The 17,123-nt window shown below is 35.7% G+C and overlaps 1 protein-coding gene across 1 annotated transcript in view; it reads right to left on the bottom strand.

Annotated features, from left to right (window-relative positions):
• LOC117338457 overlaps window positions 1–17,123 on the bottom strand; it is a 158,843-nt gene that overhangs the window by 111,182 nt on the left and 30,538 nt on the right. The window contains exons 22-25 of the mRNA XM_033899813.1: window positions 15,809–15,873; window positions 15,495–15,629; window positions 14,673–14,821; window positions 13,518–13,630 (exon numbers count right to left, since the gene is read on the bottom strand). Coding sequence (XP_033755704.1) covers window positions 13,518–13,630; window positions 14,673–14,821; window positions 15,495–15,629; window positions 15,809–15,873 — 462 coding nt within the window. The remainder of the gene's footprint in view (window positions 1–13,517; window positions 13,631–14,672; window positions 14,822–15,494; window positions 15,630–15,808; window positions 15,874–17,123) is intronic.

Raw genomic sequence — 17,123 nt, 5'->3', positions numbered from 1 at the left:
GATCATCAGTGCAAAAGGCGTGTTTTTGTTTTCTTTATGATAAGATTACAGATTAATAAGAGCGATATAAAAAAAATTAAGAAAGGTCTGATTATTGACGGCAATGATGAAGACATATAGATTGTTTATTCAACCACTAAATATATTGTCACTGATTGCCATTCCAGAATGAACTGCATTGATTTAAAATGATTTACGAACTTGTTCGCACTAGATGAACATTTAAGTGAATCAAACAGTCCCCTGAAGAAAATCACTGTATTTACCCAAAGTCTAAAAGTAGGAAATGGGTGGAATATATTAGACAAAGAAAACCCTATTTGTTACTTATTTGGTGAACTGTAACAGACATTATTGGACTTATCAGCAAACATGGGCTTATTATCAGATAATGGCCTAATATTGGATATGGGCCCATTGTCGAACACTGGTTTAATATCAGACATGGGCTTATTACCAGACATGGGCTGATTATCAGACATGGGCTTATTACCAGACATGGGCTTATTACCAGACATCGACTTATTACCAGACATCGGCTGATTATTGGACATGGGGCCCATCGTCGAACACTGGCTTATTATCACACATGGGCTAATTATCAGACATGGACATATTATCAGACATGGGTTTATTACCGCAGACATGGGCTTATTATCACATATGGGCTTATTACAAGACATGGGCTTATTATCAGACATGGACTGATTATCAGACATGGGCTTATTATCAGACATGGGCTTATTACCAGACATGGGCTTATTACCATGTATGGACTTATTATCAGACATGGGCTTATTATCACACATGGGCTTATTATCAGACATGGACTTATTACCAGACATGGGCTTATTACCAGACATGGTCTTATTACCAGACATGGGCTTATTACCAGACATGGACTTATTATCAGACATGGACTGATTATCAGACATGGACTTATTACCAGACATGGGCTTATTACCAGACATGGGCTTATTACCAGACATGGGCTTATTACCATGTATGGACTGATTATCAGACATGGACTTATTACCAGACATGGGCTTATTACCAGACATGGGCTTATTACCAGACATGGGCTTATTACCATGTATGGACTTATTATCAGACATGGGCTTATTATCACACATGGGCTTATTATCAGACATGGACTTATTACCAGACATGGGCTTATTACCAGACATGGTCTTATTACCAGACATGGGCTTATTACCAGACATGGACTTATTATCAGACATGGACTGATTATCAGACATGGACTTATTACCAGACATGGACTGATTATCAGACATGGACTTATTATCAGACATGGACTGATTATCAGACATGGACTGATTACCAGACATGGGCTTATTACCAGACATGGACTTATTACCAGACATGGGCTTATTACCAGACATGGTCTTATTACCAGACATGGACTTATTATCAGACATGGGCAATTTTTCAGACATGAACATATTATCAGACATGGACTTAATATCAGACATGAGTTTATTATGATGTTACAATGTAACCCCCTTGATGTGGAAGGTGAATTTCACTTCTTACTGATTTGTAACAAATTTCAGACTCTTAGAGTTAAATATATATAAAAAAAAATATTACTGGAAAAATGCTTCAGTTTTTTAGGCTATCCAGCTTCTAAATTCGCAAAGTATTAATGAACTATGTGCATTAGGTAAATATATTTTTGATTCAAATAACATAAGAACTGCTTGAATATGTTTTGATCTGAAATAATTATACATTATTCTGCATTGAATCTCTTCTGTACCTTTGCTCTGTACTGATGGGCCAATGGCCTAAAGTTTTGAATAAAACTTAAAAACTATACCACTGCTAGTGGCAGTAAACTATCAGTGTGTTAGAATGGTTTATGACAGCAGATCGTCATTCACACTGCCGTCATTCATAGCGTCATTCACAGCCTCGCAAACTACTCCCGATGTCCTCTATCCATAGTTCCTCACACTAATGCACTGTTAAGGATCCCCTATAGCAGGGTCAAAGTTCACATCACCCCTAGGTGTTTCAAACATCATTAAGTTTTAAATGGATGTTCGAAATCCTACAAAAGGACAGTCTCCGAAGATTTCAATGGGTTTACGCAATACTGCTGGGACTACAATTTTTTAAATTTTAAAATATTTTCGCACATTTCAATATATTTTTTTTCAAACCCTTTAAAAGCACTCGCCAATTTAACTGCGTATAAAGTGTTTCAAAATTTAAGTGCAAGAGATTCCAGCAAAAATGTGCAAACAAAACACATTTTTTCGACATTTTTTTTATTTTTTAAAATTACTAATTTGCTGGTGAAACCCGCATTTTGCTGAATTCATTTGAGCAAATAACAACCATTATCACCGATGCGATAACAATTCCATTATTGATTTTCATCATCCATGCTAATTAGAGGAAAAAAACAGCAATATCATTCAACAAGAATAAACGAGCTGCAGAATTAAAACAAGTACTAAACTCAACACTGACAGCAGAATGTCGCATAACACAATGATTTTTTTTTCTTTGACCTTAATTTTTTTTTCTCTAATTTTAGCTTTTTATAATCCATAAATGCCTTTGTAGAAGCTCCTTTATATCTCAAAAAGATTTTAAAACGTCAAATTAAAACCAATCCAATACATACGTTGCTGTTACAAAGGCCAACAGCACATACATATAGAACTAAAAGCTAATGGACAAGCTCTGTGAAGGTTGTCTTGGTGTTTATAACAAAACGACAATGCTTTGTTTTTGTTCCAATTAATTTCCTTTTATCTCTCAGGAATTTCACTACGAAACATGAAAATCATTCTTTCTTTAAAACTGCGACATACACAATATTGCTCCTCGATATGTGAAATTTCAAACTTTGTTACCATAGAAACAGTGACATCCATTCTTTAAAAAAAATATTCAAAATTAATTTATTATTCAACTGTTATGATTGGAGATACTGATAGACAGAAATGAAATTAGAAATGTTGGCATAACTGCAACATAAGGACTCCTACATCTCAACAATAGATTAAACAATTAACGTAACAAAAGAATTTTTAAACAATTAAAGTAACGAAAGCATTTTTCTGATTGAGAATAAGATTAAGCTATTGTTTATTGTAGTCTCGGAAGGACTTTGTGGAATCTCTGAGCAGATGTATAGACCCCTGTTTTAACTGGAAAACACATTGATGATAATTTCTGTGTATGATACAAGGGCCCTGCAGAAAGCTTGGCCTGTGTTGTACAGCCATATTACTTCATTTCTGCATGTTCTGTACTGCTATACTACTTCCTGTTACAAGACTGCGCGAGTAAGTTTATAACTTCCTGCGTAACCAGGCATGTCTGTCTCTTGAAACAAATGATCTTATATACAGTGAAACAGTACCAAACATTGTTCTAACTAACTTTTTTTTAAAGGTCCCTTTAAGAAAATTGGACGGAACCATTAATCACATTAACACACAAACTCGCTGACATCTGTATCGTCCCTGAGGTCAAAAGGTTAACGTTTGTATCCTCACAATCTAAACCAACGAAAACATCATTATTACTTACAGATAAAAGCACTTCACAGCTAACTTATCATTTTAGCTTGCATATTTCTACAGGTAAGGTAAATAAACATCTACTGCATCTTGAAATAAATCTTTTTTTTAAATTCTGAACAGGGACAACAAAAACTCGTAAAAACAAAAATCTAAGAAGGGTCTGTAATGAAGGAAAATCTCTTTTTTCTTAAAGTTTTTGATTTATTTTTGTTATCAGAATCTTTAATAATCAAAAAAATTCAAAAACTGGTATTATAATTATTATTTCATAAACATTTTGATATTTTACTCTTTATTCTATAGATACAAAACATATTGATTTTTTCCAATTAATAGTAATACAACAGTATCTTCAAATAACAAAAATGATCCCATGCCTGGATATAAGTCCTAGCAACCATAGCCACTGTTGAATTACAAACAAATTCAAATTCATTCTCCTGGAATTACAAACAAATTCAACTCCATTTTTCTATATAAACTTCAAATGATTTATTTGTCAGAAAAAATAAAAATTCTAAAATTATTAAAATCAGAAGTAAAGCCATTTCTACCATTTAATAGTGCTGTGTATCGGCAACAATGTCACGATACGTATTGCGATACAGACATCACGATACGATACGTATCGCGTATACGTGAAATTGTCATAAATTGAAACAAATCAAACAATATTTAACGTTCAATCTGAAGTTTTAATGACACTCATTGAACACATTTTTAACAAAAACAGTAGACTTAAACAGATCTAAATAAATGTCAAATATAAACAGGACTCTTGAGTCTTGTCACTGAAACATTGTCGACTCTGAATGTTATACCTTGGGTCAACAACGTGCAACAAGTTACAACTCACGGAAACATTAATTTCCACTGCCGAAAAGGGCGCAGATCATTTATTATAAACTAGTTATCGATACATCATGTAGAATGTTTGCTATTGGCTTTTAAACATAGTGGTTTTCGGCTTTATTTCTGTAAAACCTGTCCACGGTTTTCGGTTTTCAATACTTGTCTTGCTGGTGGTGTAAAATTGTCAAATGAGGGTGATGCCGATTTAATGCGAATTCAAGTTATTGTGTTCCCGGAATACGTTAACTCCGCCTCCCATTCTGTGAATACGGCAATACTGAATACTCTACTTCGATAGGTAAGTTCCATGTGCCGTGTACCCTTGACTTGTTTAAAGTCAACGAATATCTTTGATTTACAAGTCGGAGGCTCGAGGTTTAGTACTAAGATATAGATATAGATAGAGAGATAAAGTTAAACCGAATTACACATGGCTGTCAGCGTTATCCATTGTCCATATTTATTCGCAATCATCAAGGTGCTCTGCATTGGCGACTTCATACAATCCGGTTACAAGCGTTTTACTGACGGTGCGCTTCGGCGCGCTCGATTCGCTGTATCAAATGTGTTACATGGACCCGCACCCATGCCGGCGATATTACGATACAGGGATGACTGTATCGATGTATCGTATTGCGGCAAAAAACGAACATATATCGATATGTATCGATGTATCGTTACAGCACTACCATTTAAGCATTGAACGGCTTTCAGTTGGCATTCATAGTCAATATGAATGCCAACTGGACAGAGGCAAATTCATGTTGAATTTGCCTCTGTCCAGTTGGCATTCATATTGACTATGAATGCCAACAACATGAATTTGCCTCTGTCCAGTTGGCATTCATATTGACTATGAATGCCAACTGAAAGCCGTTCAATGCTTATATTTACCATCTGCGATTTTTTATTTGTCGTGCGATTTTTTTTGGAAATTTTCAAATTCAAATTTCAGTTGGCAGTTCATAAGCTGGTGAACTCACAACTGAATTGGAAGGGTTATATAGTGGCAGTGCCATACAATGGTAAATATATATATTTATTCACTGACATGACCTTGGCCTTGTGATATTGAAGACGTTTGCTCTTGACAAGGTCAATTGGCTTCCATGATAGACTGAGGAATGTATTACGGATAAACCATATGAGAGAATCAATGTTCCTTCCAGACAATTACTTGTGTAACTGTTAGTTCAGCCTCCTCATCAACTCTGCAGCTGTCTCATCAGTCGTTCGGTATGAACCCGAGGCTGCATGGCAGTGGTAGAAACTATTTCCATTGTTGATGTAACAATGCTTTTAGTGGCATTCATCCACCAATATATGCCACATGTTGGGTGTTTACTGACACTGTCAAAACTCTCAACACAACACACTGAGAGGTCTGTAAGATGGGTATGTATGTTGACCAACAAGGCTCTCATTCAAAACTCTCAACACAACACACTGAGAGGCCTGTAAGATGGGTATGTATGTTGACCAACAAGGCTCTCATTCAAAACTCTCAACACAACACACTGAGAGGTCTGTAAGATGGGTATGTATGTTGACCAACAAGGCTCTCATTCAAAACTCTCAACACAACACACTGAGAGGCCTGTAAGTTGGCTATGTATGTTGACCAACAAGGCTCCCATGTATGTAATTATTTCTGGGTTGGAGGTGTTACAGATCAGTGATTTTTTTTTCCATTTTTGGGTATGCGGCCAGGTTCCGAAATAGGGAAATTAAGCGTGGTTTAAGGATAAATTGTAAAATATCTACTTAATGAAACAGGTTAGCAACACTTATGTACAACAAGAGGTAGTTTATCAAGTGACAAGGTGGTTTATCAAGTGACAATGTGGTTTATCAAGTGACAAGGTGTTTTATCAAGTGACAAGGTTGTTTATCAAGTGACAAGGTGTGTTATCAAGTGACAAGGTTGTTTATCAAGTGACAAGGCGGTTTATCAAGTGACAAGGCAGTTTATCAAGTGACGAGGCAGTTTATCAAGTGAAGAGGTGGTTTATCAAGTGACGAGGTCGTTTATCAAGTGACAAGGTGGTTTATCAAGTGACGAGGCAGTTTATCAAGTGACAAGGTTGTTTATCAAGTGACAAGGTGGTTTATCAAGTGACAAGGTTGTTTATCAAGTGACGAGGTGGTTTATCAAGTGACAAGGTGGTTTATCAAGTGATAAGGCAGTTTATCAAGTGACAAGGTGGTTTATCAAGTGACAAGGTGGTTTATCAAGTGACAAGGTAGTTTATCATGTGACAAGGCAGCTTATCAAGTGACGAGGTCGTTTATCAAGTGACAAGGTGGTTTATCATGTGACAAGGTGGTTTATCAAGTGACAAGGTAGTTTATCAAGTGACAAGGTGGTTTATCAAGTGACGAGGCAGTTTATCAAGTGACAAGGTAGTTTATCAAGTGACAAAGTGGTTTATCAAGTGACAAGGCAGTTTATCAAGTGACGAGGCGGTTTATCAAGTGAAGAGGTGGTTTATCAAGTGACAAGGTGGTTTATCAAGTGATAAGGCAGTTTATCAAGTGACAAGGTGGTTTATCAAGTGACAAGGTGGTTTATCAAGTGACAAGGTAGTTTATCATGTGACAAGGCAGCTTATCAAGTGACGAGGTCGTTTATCAAGTGACAAGGTGGTTTATCATGTGACAAGGTTGTTTATCAAGTGACAAGGTGTGTTATCAAGTGACAAGGTTGTTTATCAAGTGACAAGGCAGTTTATCAAGTGACAAGGTGGTTTATCAAGTGATAAGGCAGTTTATCAAGTGACGAGGCAGTTATCAAGTGACAAGGTTGTTTATCAAGTCATGTGACAAGGTGTGGTTTATCAAGTGACAAGGTGGTTTATCAAGTGACAAGGTTGTTTATCAAGTGACGAAGTGGTTAATCAATTAATTTTTTTTTTAGAGTTTTGTTGCATTTTATACCACATCACATACCTCATCACATAACTAAACCTCAGTAGACCCCAACCTGATCCTAAGTTAGGCAGAATCTTGTATAAACTGTACAAAGCTGAGCCTGTGCTTTCTGAAACCCTGTCTATTCTGAGCAAAATATTGGTTTCCATTGAGTTCTAATTGGACAGGTTTCACAAACAAGAGGGCCAGGGGCCTTAACGGTCATCTGACTCTAAATTAAAACCCTTATATTATAGTAGTATGCATTCTCTCTAGCAAGAATATAGTGACACTGTTGGCCATGGTGGCCATCTTGGATTTCTGACCGACCCAATAAATAACAACACTTGGTAAGGACCATCTCAGGATCATTTCTGGTAAGTTAGAGCTGAATCCCGCCGGTGGAATTTGAGAAGAAGTTTGAAATAGATGTTGTTTAGGAAAACCATGATTGCACAATCATGTTACAAAATGGCTGCCATTGCTGCCATGTCAAAGTTTTTACGAGGCTGAAAAAATAACAACACTATGTTGGCTCGCCTTCCTTGAGATCCTCACCCATTTCCAGCTCAATGGCACCAATGGAACTTGAGAAGAAGTTTAAAATGCGTTTTTCAAGATGGCGGCCATGGCGGCCATCTTGGATTTCGGACCGACCCGAAAAATAAACACCCTTGGTCAGGATCATCTCAGGAACATTTCAGGCAAGTTTCAGCCCAACAGCACTGGTTAAACTTGAGAAGAAGTTTAAAATGTGTTTTCAAAATGGCCGCTATGGCGGCCATCTTGGATTTCGGATCAGCCCGAAAAATAACAACACTTGGTGGGGATCATGTCAGGATCATTTGAGGCAAGTTTCAGCCCAACAGAACTGGTGGAACTTGAGAAGAAGTTTAAAATGTGTTTTTCAAGATGGCGGCTATGGCGGCCATCTTGGATTTCGGACCGACTCGAAAAATAACAACACTTGGTCGGAATCATATCAGGATCATTTCAGGCAAGTTTCAGCTCAAAAGCACTGGTGGAACTTGAGAAGAAGTTTAAAATGTGTTTTCAAAATGGCGGCTTTGGCGGCCATCTTGGATTTCGGACCGACACGAAAAATAACAACACTTGGTCAGAATCATATCAGGATCATTTCAGGCAAGTTTCAGCTCAAAAGCACTGGTTGAACTTGAGAAGAAGTTTAAAATGTGTTTTTCAAGATGGCGGCTATGGCGGCCATCTTGGATTTCGGACTGACCCGAAAAATAACAACACTTGGTCAGAATCATATCAGGATCATTTCAGGCAAGTTTCAGCTCAAAAGCACTGGTGGAACTTGAGAAGAAGTTTAAAATGTGTTTTCAAAATGGCGGCTGTGGCGGCCATCTTGGATTTCAGACTGACCCGAAAAATAACAACACTTGGTCAGGACCATCCCAGCATCATTTCTGGCAAGTATCAGCTCAATCCCACTGGTGGAACTTGAGAAGAAGTCTGAAATGTGAAAAGTTTACGCACGGCGCACGGCGCACGGCGCACGACGACGGACGAAGCATGATGACTATAGGTCATCCTGACCCTTCGGGTCAGATGACCTAAAAACTGACTGATATCAATCAAGTTGACATGAATTTCTTGCATGGAGATGATGTAGTTTCTCTATAAAACAGCATTCCTCGCGTATCTTTACTCAGAAACAGAATCATTAAGCATGAATCAGCTGGTAACAATTTACATGTCAGTAAAGTAGAGGACTTGAGGGAGACACAGGATTTACTGTACCCTCTTCAAGCTGTAGTAACCTCCTTTCAAAAAAAAAGACAGGAAAACTTGTTCATCTAAATCAAGCCATGTTCCCCCGAGGTTCAACAGAAGGAAGAGCCACTTGTTTCGTAATAAACATCTTTCCATCTCTCCTCGCAAACTATCTAATTAGATAAACCAGGAAGCCACACATATTTCCTACTTTTATTGTTATGCTGGCAACAGTTAAAAATTAAATGTACTTTCCAAGATAACGCCGTAACTTGTGTCAAAACCTGCCATAAGACCATGAATGTTAGTTTGGTTTTAGTGGAAGATATATGCTCTAATGTTAAAGCCTATTAATGTCAAATTTATTTCAGTTGTGGATGACATAATTCTAATGATCCCATCAAATATTAACATTTCGTAGAACACTCCCATGACGCGTTTAAGAAATGTTAGCTTGGAGGAGATGCTGTCGGGCGGAAATATAGCTTTAATTCCTATACAACAATTTATTTTTAAAACGTTTTGATTCATAACTTTTACATAATTTCATGAATGACAGTTATATTTACGATTTACATTTATTTGAATGTAAAGTACATCAGACAGACATATAAATATTATCATGTGACATAATTCCTGAAAGACCGTTTCTGAAGATTTATCTTCAAAACCAAAAGCAGTCATAATCAGTAGACATATGATTATATTTCTACTGTAAAAGTCTGAGCTAAAGCACATCTCCCCCCCCCCCCCCCCCCCCCCCCCCCCCAATAAAAAAAATTAATTAAAAAAAGATTAAAAAATTAAAGCTTCAATCCAACATCCAACATTAACAACATCAAGACATCACAATCATATTTGGATGTCATTCAAAAAATTTCTGAAAGACACTGTCTGAGGTCCGATAACTATAGAAAACATCGCCCCCGGGGTCATTTCACCATAATGGTATATTGACCCCGGGGTCATTTCACCATGATTCAAAAAATACCATGATACACTGGGTATGTTGTTCTAGCTGTAACAGGCTAACCAAGAAATGCCATTCAGAAATGAGAAATAGTATTTAATACACATTCATTTGTCGTATTTCAATTGAAATAAAGGGGGAAAAATGAATCTTTTTAAAGATTATGATGCTAGATTATACATGACTAAATTCCGTTCAAATCTCCATTCAAGATGTCATTTATCATAAAATAATGTTATAATGGATCTGTACTTCGTTGAGTCTAAAAGTTGAAAGGATGCATCTTAAACATCAGACATAATCATTATATATTAGAACCTGGAAAAATATTTTCTGGGAAATTTTATGTGCTCATAACCCTTCTCCCTTGAGAAGTCGGATGAATAATTCTGAAGCTATATTTCAGTGTTAACCAGGAAACTAGCGGCTACCTATAGACCTACGATCGTAGCTGAATGGAGGACATCTTCCTCTTGACAACTAGCTATATATATAGTCAGACTGGAGATTTATTTCCTATGTTAATTTGTGGGTCGAGACTTTTTGCATTAAAAAGTCTCCAGCATGACACGTGTAGGACTATAAAACAGAGGTAATGGAAGTGAACTCCACTGACACAGAGAATCAGTCTGTCCACCGTGACTTGAAAGGTTACTCACAAATAATTACGATAGGTCACCTTACTCAAACCTAACTATCAACTAATGCCAAGGTCACACACAGCTCTCCATTTTAATTTAAAACAAGTAACTTCTCAAGACTAGAAAAAAAAAATTATGAAGAAAATTTTTTTTCTAGTAACTCCTCATCTATTCCTTTGCAGATCTCTGATATAATCTTCAAATTGATGAAATAGGTCATATGGTTGAAGTAAAAAAAGTATTCACAATCTGCCTTGAGTCAGAAAAGAACCTGTCAACTCTCCCAAAATGTTAGTGTGGGAAGGAATAACTGGCATGCATTATGTATCTAATTATAATAAATTATAATATTTATCATAATGGTAATTTTTGCATATTTCCCATTAGAATATTCATGGCATTTCTCATGAATATTCATGGCTTTCTCATAAATATTCATTACAATGTTCGAGATTTGAAGTAAATCTCCATTACGATTGACTAACCACAAAGGACTTCAACCCATCCATTTCAATTTTCACTTTGTCATGACAAGTTACTAGTCACTAACCTCTGTACCTCGACTATGTATCATTATATTGGTGTCAAGGTCAAATTTCAATGTCAAGGTCACTCAATGTCAAGGTCATCCTGAGAAGCCTTGACCTTCACATCAAGTTATGAGCTCTAAAAAAAGTAATAAAATATATATTATTTTCTACCATTTTATTTTCAGTTTTGATCGAGGCTTTTGATTTACTAGTATTGAGTCAAGTAACAATTACTTGTATCTATTTATGTAGCCTAGAATGATAAATATGACTGGTATTTATCAAGGTCATTCCCCAGGATAAAACACTTCTGTGTGTTAACATTTTACAAACATTCTGGAAAAAGAAACAACATATGCTGGGGTGGGTGGAGGTCATTCTTTAACATGTTTGCTAGATGGTAATCACGGAACGTTATTTTTACATGCAAATCCTAAACTAAACAAGGTTTTATCTTGGTTACTGCACATAAATGCTAGCAGCATGCCGAGTCTGATCCTCCAGACTTACGGATCGAGACACCACGCACAGGAAGTAGATGGTATCCCGTCCATGCTAACAGGAAGTCCTCTGATACCGGGCGTAACGTTTATCTCTTTTACGCACAAAAGCTGCGGATTTGTACACACAAATAACAAACATCAAGCCTGTTGGATGTTTTCCACCTTGTAGAAAAGCTTAAAGTGCAATACATGTCAACTGCTGTATGCTTCTAAATGCTGAGGTTTCACACTGGAAACTTGACATTTACATAACGGTATTGGAGAGTTTTAAAAAAAATCGCAGAGAAAAAATAAGATTTTTTTAGATTATTCGAAGCAGATGATGTCATTTTAAAATAATTTTGGTTCTGGAAAAAAGATTCTGTAAAATAAATAATCTCAACTGTTCAAACAAAAACATTTCTAAGTTTAAACAACATGATCAGCATTAAATATACTCATATTTTGGTATGTAATAACACAAATTGTGACATCACAATTAACACAACAAACATGACATCATGGCATGACATCACAATCAGGACAACTGACATTGAAGACAATAGACATGACATCATGTTGTGAATAGACAAAAGACATTTGTCGTGATGTCACAACGAGGAAAGAAGATATTACACAGAAAGTTTTAGCAATGCTGAGAAAAAAAACACCAGAGCATTCAGTTGTAAACGTTCAGACATTTTTAGGTGATCTGTTTTATAAAGGGGCCAAATTCATTTGCTGTTTTTTTCTTATTTACGAGATTCTAATTCTCTTTTACAGTGAAAACACTTAGATACTCATTTCATCCCAAATTAAATGGAAAGTCTCTTACATCATTCATACATTTTTTTTTTTTTTTTTTTTTTTTTTCAAATAACACATTATAGTGTTAAAGATTTGTTTGTTTAGCATGTTAAAATTTTCTGCAGTTTTACCAAAAGACTTCAGCAGAAATGATTTTCGTATCATTTTTTGTAAAAATAATGAACAAACGTATCTATTTTCACTATTTTCAGAGTGAGAATAAAATCCCTACCCTTAAACAACCTCCTCAAGCAAAAAAAAAAAAATTCTTAGCCTCCACACTTCAAAATTTGACTGATAAAGTCTGGTTGGTATTTTTTACTACAAAATCTCATCCTGTTTATCTACTTACTTTTAAATCATAACAATCACACATTTGGCATACTGGAAGTAAAGTTCTGATTTAAACCAAAACAACAGAGTGAAAAAAATCTACATTTAAGGGGAGATAATCCAACAGAACCTGAGCTCATACAACACAGATGTGGAAGTCCAATCACAAAGACGGTGAGTAAGAGGACATCCAATGAAAGTACTTCAACAATATTCACGACTTGATATTCGAAAAATTTCCTTGCGAATTGCAAAAAATATGGAGCAATCTTTCGGAAAATTTTGTATTAGCACAAAATATACAATATCCTTGCAAATAGTGAAAAATATGGAGCAATCTCCCAGAAAATGTTATATTACACAAAATATACAATTTCCATGCAAATTGCAAAAAATATGGAGCTATCTTCCGGAAAATGTTGTATTAGCACCAAATATACAAATTTCCTTGCAAATTGTAAAAATATGGAGCAATCTTCCGGAAAATGTTATATCAGCACCAAATATAAACAGCTTTAAAAACACATTGATAAGCCTTGATAGAACCAGAAATTCCTTTATAATTATAGATCTGAGATGGGGCAATGATCCAAGTAAGAAGAAGAAGAAGAAAGACTTAACCAAGAAGAAGAAGAAAAAAGAAGAAGAAGAAGAATATCTACCTGTAGGAAATTATATTTTTGTCCTACCTGAACTTTTCCTTCGGCAGATCTATGACTTTTGTGACATGTGACTTCCAGGCTTCCAGCTCGTCTAGTTCCATGCGTGCCTCCAGTGCTGCAAGTGCTTGCTCGGTCTGGATCTGGAAATGCAACAAAATTTTACATTATTGTTACAAAACATCTACAACTATAAATTGGGTACAGAATTTTCAATAGAGATTCGCCTTTTTTCCCTCAGGCTGAAAACATCTACAAATATTCATTCCGAATCATGGTAATTTTATAAAATAATTGAATTATTGATTATGTCTTCGGAAAAATGTGAATTTGAAAGTAGCTTTGATTTTATTTTTTTCAAATCCACTGTAAAAATCAGAGAACACTGAATGCTGTTATGATATGTAACGGTTGTACATTCTATAATCGTTCAATATAAGTCTAATCTTCTCCGAATTTCTTTTCTTTTCCTATCTTTTTCTGAATTATCTGTTCTACAGACTTCTTATACAGACAAAATATGCCTGTAGTTTTGCTATTCTGATCATTCAAAAAAACAAGCATTTACATAGGAACACAGTGCATGTACATGACTTTCTAAAACTTTCAAATCTCAAAATCCAAGATGGCTGTCTGTCGGCCATCTTGGTTTCCAATCAGTTCAAAAATAGAATATCCATAGCTAAGCACTACATACAGACACAAGAATTTAAGCAGAGAATTTGGGAAAGTTTAAGATAGTGATAATGAAGTAAAAAAAAATCCTGGGATAAGTGTAAAGGCCGCGATAGCTTGGCTCTGTCTGTTAGAGTCCCGGCCACAATACGTCAGGGAAAGAGCCCATGGTTGGTACTTTCTACCTGTGCCGTTTTGTTTTTCTCAGGAAGCTGAGAAACAGGCCAGTCTGTGTTGTCGTGGTTGTGTCCTTGGGCAAGACACTTTACCCTTATTGCCATGAACTGAATGCCAGGGGCCCCCTGTATGTTATTCAGTGAGGTAGCCACCAACTACTACAATGAGACTCTGCCACAAAATGACATTCACGGGGAGATAAACCCAACAAACAATGGGATAAGGTAATTTGGGATGAGAGTCCAGACAGACAGATAAACTCGGACATAAAACATTTCTCACCTTCCTTCCATTTATCTATGTGGCAGGGGTATTTTTAGCAATGCAATTTACCTGGAAGAAGTAGTTTGAGGCTAGTCCAGGCCCTGCGATCCTACGAGCCATGAAGCTGTCCTTAGATGGGACTCTTCCCCGGCTCTTCACAACCGTGAAATACATGACTGTGTCCCATGCTCCACGCCCTGTCCGCCTCAGCCCACCGACTACAAGACCGAAAATATCAGGACAAATAAACATGTACAGAAAAATCTTGAAACATGAAAAAATCGAAGAAATAAAATTAATATCGTGACAAAAAACATTGCCAACACTGATGTCACAAAAAAAGCCTCAAATGTGAGAAACTCATTTTTGAAGATGCATTTTTTTCCAATTTGATTACTTAGCTCTGCTTGATGTAGAGTGAAGGTTGATCAAACAGGAGTACAAATAAAGATATGATTTTAATCAGACTGTATTATTGTCAATTTTACTTGAAATTGATTGATACCACGATTTCTTAGCTTCAACAAGATGCCCAATTGTCCTGCATTGCTCGCCTGCTTCTATTACAAATATGAATTTGCTCTAGGTTATTTATGCAGATACTAATCCGATTACCACTTTATGCAAATATAAGAGTAGGTTAGGTTTATTCTTTAAAACCAGTTTTTTAGCCCTTAATCCCAGCTTACTACTTGCCAAAATATCAGATCTCCAGGTCTCTTGGATATTGAGTTAAGATTTTAGCACATCTGATTGGTCAAAACTGAGATATTGTCCAATAACGGCTGAAAAATGGTACTATTTTCCATAACATTGATTGCAATAAAAATTCATAGGTGTACCAGGAAAAAACTAAGAAACATAAATAATTAAATAATAATTCAGACATACAGACAGACACCCCTAAGGCAGCCAGTGGACAAAAAACACCTCCTGTTAGCAGTGCGGCTATCGGCTGGACAAGTCCCTGAAGAAAAATCCTTCCAACTAAGGCTTCGAAAAGCAGGAACAATCGATTGCTTTCATCTGAAACAGAAAACCAATAACACTCCTTAGCTATCCTCAGTTTGTTAATCATGCGATTTTATTATATATTGGTCCGCAGAACAGCTTGATATCAAAAGATCTAAATCTGACAGTTCCGGCTATTGAATCTAAACTTATGGCAGTAAAAATGTTTTTTATGTAAAGTAAATAAAACTCACCTGGGCAGTCACAATCAAACACGAGGATGAAACTCAAATGGACAAATAGGGTAACAGCTGGCATCCTGTAAGTACACAATAAAGTTATTCCTCTTAATATCACATTCCTCTTAATATCACATTCCTCTTAATATCATATTTACATAAAACAACATTTTCACATCAGGATGATACTAAAAGGGACATATAGGGTAACAGCTGGCATACTGTAAGTACACAATAAAGTAATTCCTCTTAATATCATATTCCTCTTAATATCATCTTTACATAAAACAGCATTTTCACATCTAGTTATGTATATCTAATCACCTTGTGTAATATTCTAACTATTTCATAATTTTTTTTTACATGAAGTTCTCTTGAAATCCAGTACATACACAATATAATCATTCCACTTAATATCACATATCTGTTAATATCATCTTTACATAAACAGCCTATCCACATTAATACATTTTGTGTAAATATACTTGCATTTTTGATTTTGCATAAGTGTCTCTTAATATCACATACTAAAAGTGGATTTTTCAACACACAACATGAATAAGCAGAAATAACCCAAGGTATGAAAATTAATGTGACTTTTCCTGCAATTACATTAAACTAATGGTCTATTTTCACATTATCATTCTATAAAATACAAAAACAGGAGAAAAGATAAAGATGTACCTATGGTGAGTTTTTTTTGTGTTATGACAAAATCATTTGCAGTAAAATCTCCCAAATTATTATTGATGCATCAGTATTCTGATAATGTCACATTTCTCTTTAAATCAAATATTTCTCTCACAAATTATACAGCTATCAAAATGACAACAACTATTAAAACAAGTGCAATCAATGATTGCGAAAGCTCACCGGTGGCAGCAATCACAATATGCATTCATTTTTATGTATGTATAAGCATGTCATTTTGAAATTTTATGTCACATAAAATCGCTCCTAGACCTCTAATGGATGTATAAACCAAATAAGAAGGGTGTGGACTTCCAAGCTTTTCAAAACTAACCCCCAATATCTTTAAAGTGACTTTTTGTGTCAAAAAAAGTGAGTCCACTCAATAGTAAAATGCCAAAATGGCAATTTTTTTTCTGTATGATTTGCCACAGCAACACTCCTGGATCTTTAATGAATGTATAGACCAAATTAGAAGGGTGATAGGTGTATACTTTTGGACTCACTCCCAAAACTTTAAAGTGAGTTTTTGGTGCAAAAAAAGTTAAGTCCACAAAATGGTAAAATGCGAAAAAATCACAATTTTTTTCCGCATGATTTTGCCGAATGTATGAACCAATTTAGAAGGGCATGAGGTGTA

Source organism: Pecten maximus, chromosome 1 (genome assembly GCF_902652985.1).
Source record: "Pecten maximus chromosome 1, xPecMax1.1, whole genome shotgun sequence".
Lineage (NCBI taxonomy): Eukaryota > Metazoa > Mollusca > Bivalvia > Pectinida > Pectinidae > Pecten > Pecten maximus.
Note: the sequence above shows the minus strand (reverse complement) of the source record. Positions and strands in the feature narration are given on the sequence as shown.